The sequence below is a fragment of the Pygoscelis adeliae genome, unplaced genomic scaffold (genome assembly GCF_000699105.1).
Source record: "Pygoscelis adeliae isolate BGI_AS28 unplaced genomic scaffold, ASM69910v1 Scaffold117, whole genome shotgun sequence".
Classification (NCBI taxonomy): domain Eukaryota; kingdom Metazoa; phylum Chordata; class Aves; order Sphenisciformes; family Spheniscidae; genus Pygoscelis; species Pygoscelis adeliae.
Genome location: NW_008825270.1, coordinates 5,587,804 through 5,596,032, shown reverse-complemented (window position 1 = coordinate 5,596,032; position 8,229 = coordinate 5,587,804). Strand labels below are relative to the sequence as shown.

Here is an 8,229-nt window from a genome sequence, read left to right as displayed (position 1 = left end):
CTACCCAGGGCACGGGAGGGGCCCTGTCCTGCCTGTGCCCCAGGTAAGCAGGTGACCTGGCTCAGCTGAAGGATGCTTTGGGTGCCAGGAGGACAGGACTGACCCAACCCCACCGCCCAGCCATGCTGTCCCCAGTCAGCATCTGCCTGCTCTTCCCAGGTCCTCAGGGAGCTCTGATGGCATCCTCCAAGGGAAGGGTGACCCCACTAGTGACAGACATGTGAAACGTCCTGCAGAGACAGGTGGGCAGAGAGAGATGCAGGAGCCTGAGCAATCCTTTACCTCCCCTCATGCAGGCATATCCCGTGATGTCTCCTCTCCTCCAGACACACAAAATCTGGATGCATTGCCTGTGTGACAGCCGTACAGTTTGGCACATGGGTAGAAGTGGGCCAAAATCCTCTGCTGGCTGCTCCTCCGCCCAGAGAGGCTTTCTGTAGCGCAGCATCAGCCCCCGTGGGAAGGCAGGAGGCACCCACTGTGCTGCCCCTCTCTCTGCCTCGACCAGAGGCGCTGCAACCCCGGGGCTCTGCTGTGCCTGGCCCTTGGGAGGTTTCCTGCAATAAGGGCCTCTGCTTCCCTCCCCAGAGCTCCTTCCCTATGGCACCAACACAGCCATCAGTGAGAAACGCCCCCCAGGTGGTTCTTCCCTCCTTCCCACACCCGGACCCCGTGCTCCCCGAGCCCCCAACTTCCATCCACCCCAGCCTGTCCATCCCCTTTCTCAGCATAGCAGCCACTGACTCCTTCAACCATGAGGGACAAGACAGATGTTTGCCAAAATCTCCTGGGAGCGCGAGTGGCCCTGCATCCTGCATCCCCCATAGCTCCTCTGGGCAGCCCAGCTCTGCCCTGCCCTGGCAGCCCAGCTGGTGAGCACGGGTGAAGGTGGCCCTCATAGCACGTGGCCAACGGGGGGCACCCCATGCCAGGGTGAGCCCCGGGGCAGGCAGAGAGTCATCACCCAGTGGGAGGTGAGAAGCAGCCAGGTGCCACAGGTCCCTCTGCACCAGCCGGGTACCCACTGCTCCTCCCTTCCCCAGTGGAAGGGAGCCTGCTCCCAACCTCCACAGTGCCCATGGGAGGCAGGAGGACATGGAGCAGGGCCGTGCTTTGGTGCGGGGAGCACTAGCGAGCTCCCGGGCAGGTCTGGGTCCCAGCAAGCGAGGGTGAAGCCACTTCCCCGGGGCCAGCTCTGCCCATCGGGGAGGGCTCACCCAGTGGCACTCCAGCTTTCAAGGGGAACAAAACCCCTGTGGGGGCTGGAGGGGCTGAGTCACACGGCGAGGAGGGTGCGGGGCTCCCTGCAAGTCACGACTGTGCGGAGGAGTGGGCTCGGGGGCTGCCGTGCCCCTGGGAGGCACAAATCCCCCCACAGGCACAGGACGGGGGGGGAGATGTCATCATGACATTTAGGGCCAGACAAAGGTTTGGTAACTTGAACTAGAGGTGCTGGTGGGCTGTGGTTCCTAGGGAAAGGCACAGCCCTTCTCCAGCCCCTGCTGTTTCCCAGGTTGGGGTCAGGAGTGGTGTGGGAATGTGCCCTGCCACGGCACCTTGCAGCAGAGGTGCCATAGGGCCGCATGGAGGTGATGGGGAGCACTGGCAAGAGGGATGAGCTGCTCCTGACAACTCCCAAGGTAATAAAACAGTCAGAGCAGGCTGAGGACATATTCCAGCTCCTGCCGTGCCAGCCCTTCATGGGAAGACACTGGGTGATGGCAATGTGTTCTTGATGTAATACACGACTGTAGGACCTTGCCACGGGCAACTGATGCAGGGGGTGGCTCTTACAGACCCGAAGCTCAAATTTCCCAGTGCCCAGCAGGTAAAGCCTCAGCATGTGAATCTGGGGCAGAACAAATCCCAGACAAGCAGCCAGGCATATATGGGAGCTTTGTGGGGATCTCTCACCCCAGCTGGCATCCACAGCACTGGGACGGGCAAGGCTGAGGCAGGCCAGAGCTGGGACTGGGGCCTGGGTCCCAGCCCAGGACAGACAGATGATGCAACTCTCCTGATAGATGTGGGCAGAGGACAGAAGGGCCTTTCTACCTCTGGATGCCAGGATTGGGGAAAAAATGCCTTGTATCAGTAAAAAGCAGGGATAATGTGGCCTCCCAAGTGGCAAGGAGCTGAGTGAGCCTACTGGGAGGAGGGAAACCGCGCTACAGCCATACCTCTCCTTGGCTACCACTGTCCAAAGCTGGGGACCCCATCCCCAGACAGATCTCATCTGTGTTGGACAGTTGGTCAGAGCAGCAGGTACTTTGTTCTGCTGGGGCTGCTGTCACACAATTTTCCAGGCTGCCTGACTTTACCTGACTGTGCATCTGGTTAAGACAAGCGGCTGAGACCCAGCTCCCTGAGCAGCCCTTGCAGGTTGGCAGAGGCGAGCTGGGCTGCGAGCAGTGAGGGGTGGCTGAGTTGTCACCCTCCCCTTGCTCCCTGGCCTCTGAAGGGTTAAGTGCCAGTTTCCGAGTGTCTCTAAGGTGACACCAGGCTGCCGCTTGGTGCAGCTCTCCGCAGCCCCCCTCCCCACGCACACACTCAGCTCTCTTTCTGCTTTGTCTTTTTGAGGGCTGCTGCAGGATCGGTGCACAGGCACCTTCCTCGCTGCCTACCTCTGCCTGCCTCTCCCACTCGGCTGCTGCTGCCGGAGACACCAAGGGGCGTGCTGGGCCCCAGGGGGACCTCACAAAAGGCACCCCGGGCTCTCCTTCGCCTGCTGGGAGCATCGCCATCCCTGGACGCACTCTGTCCTAAGACCCCTTCTCTGGTGAGTGCTGTGTTTCCTGCTTCCTCCCCGCTGCCCTCGCAGTGCCGGCTCCTCCGAGGAGCAGCACTGACATCTCCGGGTTTCCATCAGTTGTTCCTCCGCTTCACCGAGGCAGGGCAGCGGAGACAGAAGGAGGCTGAGCTGCGGCGCCTGAGCTGCCCAAACCACTATCAAGAGGCCGATAAAAACCACTGCAAAAAGTTGGACACTGCTTTTTCTCTGTGGTCGTGCTCCTCTGGGTAGTTAAGCCTCGCCAAGATCATCCCACAGCCCTGGGGAGGCGAAGCGGAGCAGCACTGTGGCACCCTGCGGGGCCGGACCGAGCCGCCCGAGAGTTTTGTGGGGACAGAGCAGGACTCCCTGCCTGGAAAGGCACCTCACCCCAGCATGGCTGAAGGTCCTGGGAGCTGGAAAGACTTCACCCCGGCCAGGGGTGACGACGAGGCAGCCAGGGGGGCCGTGGCAAGCCTCCTGGGAGTGGCGGATGCAGAGAACGCCAGGCAAGCGCAACACTCGGGCCTCCATGGTGTGGATCCAGCTTGGGAGGAGATGAGAGGGGCAGTGGTGGTGGCGGAGGTGGAGGAGCAGTTCCTGCACTTGGCCATCAGAAAGCAGGTCTCCTACAGGTAGGAGCTCTGGGGTCCCCAAGCACTGGGGCTGGGCTGGGGGGGAGGAGTACCCTGTCCCGGGGACATTTCCCTCCCGTGAGTCAGGGCTGGCTCTTCCCAGTGGCCACTGGTGCCTTCCCACCAGAAACCATCTGAGCACAGGGACAAGGGGACCGGTTAGTCCCTTCCCTCCCCACCCATGCAGCAGCCCCCTCCCCAGTGGCAGTCCCCTTGTCACCCTCGCAGGCCCCCTTATTTTTCCTTCTACCCAACTCCCCTTTCCCATCACAGGGCTGCGATGCCTCCCAGGCCCCTCTCCAGGCGGTCCGTGCCCAACAGCCTCCCAGGAGCTCTGGCACAGGCCATGGGCTGGACGTTTCCCTCTTTCTCTGCAGCACCAGCTTATCGCTCTTCAACGCATTGGATGCAAGGGACTTCTAATAACATTGATTCTCCTCTTCCTCCTCTGCCCCAAGGCAAATGTCCCCTTGCTTGGCTCCCAGGTCCAGAACCCTTGATCCCACCTGGGGAGACTGAGAAGTGATGCAAAGATGAAGGGGCTGAGGTTGGGCTTAGGTTGGAAATGTGCCCTTTGTGGGCACCTTGCAGCAACAGGAGTATCTGTCCTGGCTCTTGGTGTGACTCTTCTGCCGGGACTGCTCTTCTTAGGACTCTGCTATAGCCAAGCAAAACTGGTGGAGGCAAAGAGTGGTTTTCATAGCTCCCATGGAGCTTTTATGGGAGCCATTACCTGGTGATGCTCAGGTGAGCTCCTATTCCCAACTCCAGCCATACTGTCTGAAACCCTGCTTGGGTCAGCACCTCCAGGAGCTCAGTTCTACTTTCTCTCACAGCAAATAAGGTCTGATGTCTCACCCTCCCCTTTCTTTCACTGTTTAAGCCCTTCTACCATTTAGTACCTGTAAACTTTGCAGAATGACTCTCAGGTGTAAATGAGGAGAAATCCTTCGACCCTGTGCCTGCCCGGAGTAAAAGTGAGCGCTTGCAGGACTGACCCTAGGCTGCTGCGAGGGTCTGGGACTGAGCGGAGGAGAGAAGGCAGGAGCCGCCTCCTTACCATTCTCCTGAGCTGGCTTGCTTGGCCCAGGGATGTCTCTGTGTCCTCCTGGGCTCAGTGTCACCATGTCATGCCGTGCTCAGCAAGCACCAGGTAGTTTACAAGCAGGTGGAAAACCAGCACGGAGGATCTTGGTGCCATGCCTGCTGCCGTGGCAGGCAGAGGCTGGATGGGCTCTCCCGCTGCCAGCCTGGGACTCGGGGAGTCCAGGGCGCAGAGCTCTGCCAGGGGGCAGATTTCAGGCAGGAGCTATCGGTCAGCCCCTAGCTGCACTCCCACATGTACAGCAGCCCTTCTCCTCCCTTGCAAGGGCGGCAGTGCAAACTGTGAGCAAATTGCTCTCTAATACTGCTGTAATGGGAACTAATGGGAAACTGTATTAATGCCTGCAGAGCAGGAGGGGCCCCGGAGCTGAGTCATCTGGAGCACTTGTTATTCTTGCAGTGGGTGGCGAGCAGGAGCCGGGATGGCAGAGTCCTCCCCCAGGCAGCCCTGCATCCCTGAGCCTCGCTGTGAGCTGGAGCAACACGCAGCCCTCCTGGCCCTCATTCCATACCCGGGGCTGCTCACCGAGGTGCCGGGCAGAGCTGGGAGGGTCTCTGCCCTGATGCCACCAAGGGTGAGGAATTACTGTGCTGAGCGGAGGGGGCAAAGCAGTATTTTCTCATCTTAGCTGTCTTCCTCCAGATGTGCACAGTGCATTTTGCAAACTGATTAGCCAGCTGCAATTATCCAGTCTCCCCAGAAGAGGAAGGGACCGTACTGCAACCTAATTTGATCAGCCTGAATTTGCTCCAGAATTGTCTAAGGTTGCTGGGGATTGTTTACATCCTGCTCGTCCTACCCCGGCCGCCCCAGGCAGGCAGCTCCGCTGACACGCTCCAGCCCATGACGACCTTCCGCAAAGCGCCTCTGTCCTCCTCAACCCTCACAAGGGGTCTCTTTGCAAGAGGCTTTGCTCCATCCAATGTGGGCTTTGCAGAGGAGAGGAGTCTGGCAGGGTCAGAGGGGATGCCGCAGCTATCTGCAGGCCAGTGCCGAGGGAGGAGGCAATGTTTGGGATGAGCTGCTTCCTCCACCCTCCGTTTTGGGCAGCCAAGCAAAGGGAGGGGAAACAGGAGAGGAAGTGTCTGGGGGTGGAAATCTGCTTGTGCGGTCCTGCGACGCCCACGCAGGGCTGGGTCTGGCTGCTCCCTGGGGCAGGTCAGGCGGTGATAGAGCTATTGCCCAGAGATGGGCTAACCTTTCATCAGGTGCCCCTCCTGCAGCACAAGAAGCCCTGGGGGGCTGACAGAAATCCCCTCACCATGCTGCCTGGCTCTGTAGGCACTTATCGAACCCCAGTACAGAGTTTGGAGGACCTCCTCTGTGGGCTGTGGGCATCACAGGTGTCCTCAACGTCAAGCAAAGATTGGAGGCCCCGGTCCTCCTGCTGCCAACCTGCCTGTTCCTGCTGGGACCCGTTAGTCATCACAAAGGGCAGGTGGCATGAGCTGCTACATAAAGGTTTTGAAATAAGCAGAAATGATATTAAGCCCATGGAAATAAAATTCCTTCCATAAATAGCTGCCGTGGTGTATGGAGGCGCCTTGGGCGGGTGGAAGAGAGCTCAGCACTCAGGTTATATTTAGGGCTTTGAGTAGCAGTTTCATGCCAAGCTTATTAATGATGCTGGCTTGTGCACCAGATTTGCACATTCTGGGACAGTTTTCCCAGTAGGGAGGTGCTTCTGCAACGCCAGAAGGACCCCGTGCTCTCTGTCACCGCAGCAAACCCTGAGCAAGCGCCAGGGCTTTGTGTATCACTCCCTGGAGAGTCGCTTCAGCCAAGGGGAGTCTGAAGTCAGCTCCTGCTAGCTTTGGGTGTCTCCACCAAGGTTTTGTGGTGGGGCAGGAGCATCTCTAGCTCCCCAAGTGGGGCAGCTCCAGCAGCAATAAGGTGAGTTAGAGGCTGGGGGAACTTTGCTCTAGGAAAAACCCTGTGACCTGGAGCCAGGGAGGCCTGGGACAGGTGCTGGCTGGCCGCAGCAGCACCCTGCAGCCTCTCCGGTGGGGCTGGGGACCTGTGCAGTTCTGGGCTCTCTCTCATCTTTGATGCTTTCTTGGTTGCTTTCGGGGTGACGCTTGCAGCGGTGGCCTTTGTCACTGCCACTGCTCCCAGCAACCCAGCCCGCAGGGGTGTTTACCTAGAAAGGAAACCACAAGTGCACAAAAGCTTGCTGCACGGGCTCCCCGCAGGCTATGTCTATGGGGCGAGGGACGTGCTGGGCATCAGACCCTTCTGCTCTCAGCCACTTCCGCAGGCAGTGCCCGGCACAGCCCACACACCACAGGGCTCCTCACAGGCATCTTGCGGCATTGCGAAGAAGGGTCCCTGTGGCCCTCTGTGCCCCCCAGCCTGGTGTTAGCCCCAGTGGAGCAAAGCGGGGCGTCCCCTTGCCAGCTCCCATCCCTGCTAGTGAGATGTGGGGCACCTTGGCTGCTCGGTGCGGTCCTTGGCTGGCAGATAGAACACGGCTAATGCATCTCACAGGCTGTTCTGCACCAGGGAGCTAAATATAACCCAGAGAGTGGAGCAGAGGGGGCTGCTTTGTAATGTAAATAGCAAGGGAGCTTGGTCACAGGTGCAGGCAGGGCAGAAGGGAGAGCTGGCAGGGCCTGCTGGGGAGAGGGAGGTGGGAGCCTGGCGGGGCCGGGGGGAGCTCGTTGCGGCTCTCTGCCATCTTCTCTTCCTTCTGCCTTCAGATCTGGCTGGGCTTTGGGTTTTTGTGAAGTCCCAGGGCAGAGGGTGTGCAGCCCCTCCGTCCCAGCTGGGCAGGGCAGGGGAGGAAGGAAAGGAGATCCTCCAGCTGCAGGGAGAGAGGGGCAGAGAGGAGCCTCCTTCCTCTGAATCCTGCCTGCTAGCCTTTTAATCGTGTTAGCCCAGCTGTGCAGAGCAGCATAATCAAATTCCCATTCATTCCCAGCAAGCCGAGCCCACTCCGCTCTCACTGTGTCTCTCTGTACAGCTGGGGAAAGGAGATGGCTGGCACCCCCTGGCACGGCCAGAGGGAAGCTCACAGTGCTGGAAAGTCCTAATGAGCGGGTGGCTCCTCACAGACCTTGGTGGGGGGTTGACAAGCAGGTGTCTCACCATCCCCTGCCTTGACTCTCTCCAGAGCCAGAAACAAGCTCTGCTTGCTGGGCATGGCGCTTGTGAGAGCTCCCAGGTGCCGTGACAGTCCCACCACTGGTGGTTGCCCTCGCCATCAGGCACAGGCTCTGGTGGACACAGGGGTGGGATGGGTTTGGAGTCAGCATCACACAGTGCTCGGTGAGCAGTGCTGGTGTGTATTCACTCCATGGCTTTCATCCTGGATGCTCCTAGGTGCAAGGCAGTGGTAAACTGGGATTGGGCTGTGTGTAACAATAGATGGAAACATCCCAAGAGGCAGTTTTGGAGAAACTGGGAGGCTGTGGGTACAGCCTGGCTGCGCACAGACATGCCTGCAGCAGTGCCAGGGCAGGGCAGCGTAACACAGCCCCAAGCCCCCATCTTAAACCAGACACGCTCCCTTGTTTAAGCTGATCCAAGACCATGCTGCTGCCAGAGGGGATGCTCCTGTCCTCCCTTCTGCTGATGTTTTTCCACATCAGGTGGAACAGGCCTGCTCCCTGAGGCAGCAGAAGACACCATTAGCCTTCCCTGGTTGTCCCCACAGCCACAGCCTTGCACGCAGTGGGGGTGGGGGTGGGGTCTGTGGGGTGGGCCTCCCCGAGAGCCGG

General features: G+C 59.5%; 1 protein-coding gene across 1 annotated transcript in view; it reads left to right on the top strand.

Annotated features, from left to right (window-relative positions):
- The first annotated feature begins 1,583 nt into the window (after positions 1-1,583).
- DGKZ (diacylglycerol kinase, zeta) overlaps positions 1,584-8,229 on the top strand; it is a 56,958-nt gene continuing 50,312 nt past the window's right edge. The window contains exons 1-2 of the mRNA XM_009329749.1: positions 1,584-1,640; positions 3,023-3,405. Coding sequence (XP_009328024.1) covers positions 1,584-1,640; positions 3,023-3,405 — 440 coding nt within the window. The remainder of the gene's footprint in view (positions 1,641-3,022; positions 3,406-8,229) is intronic.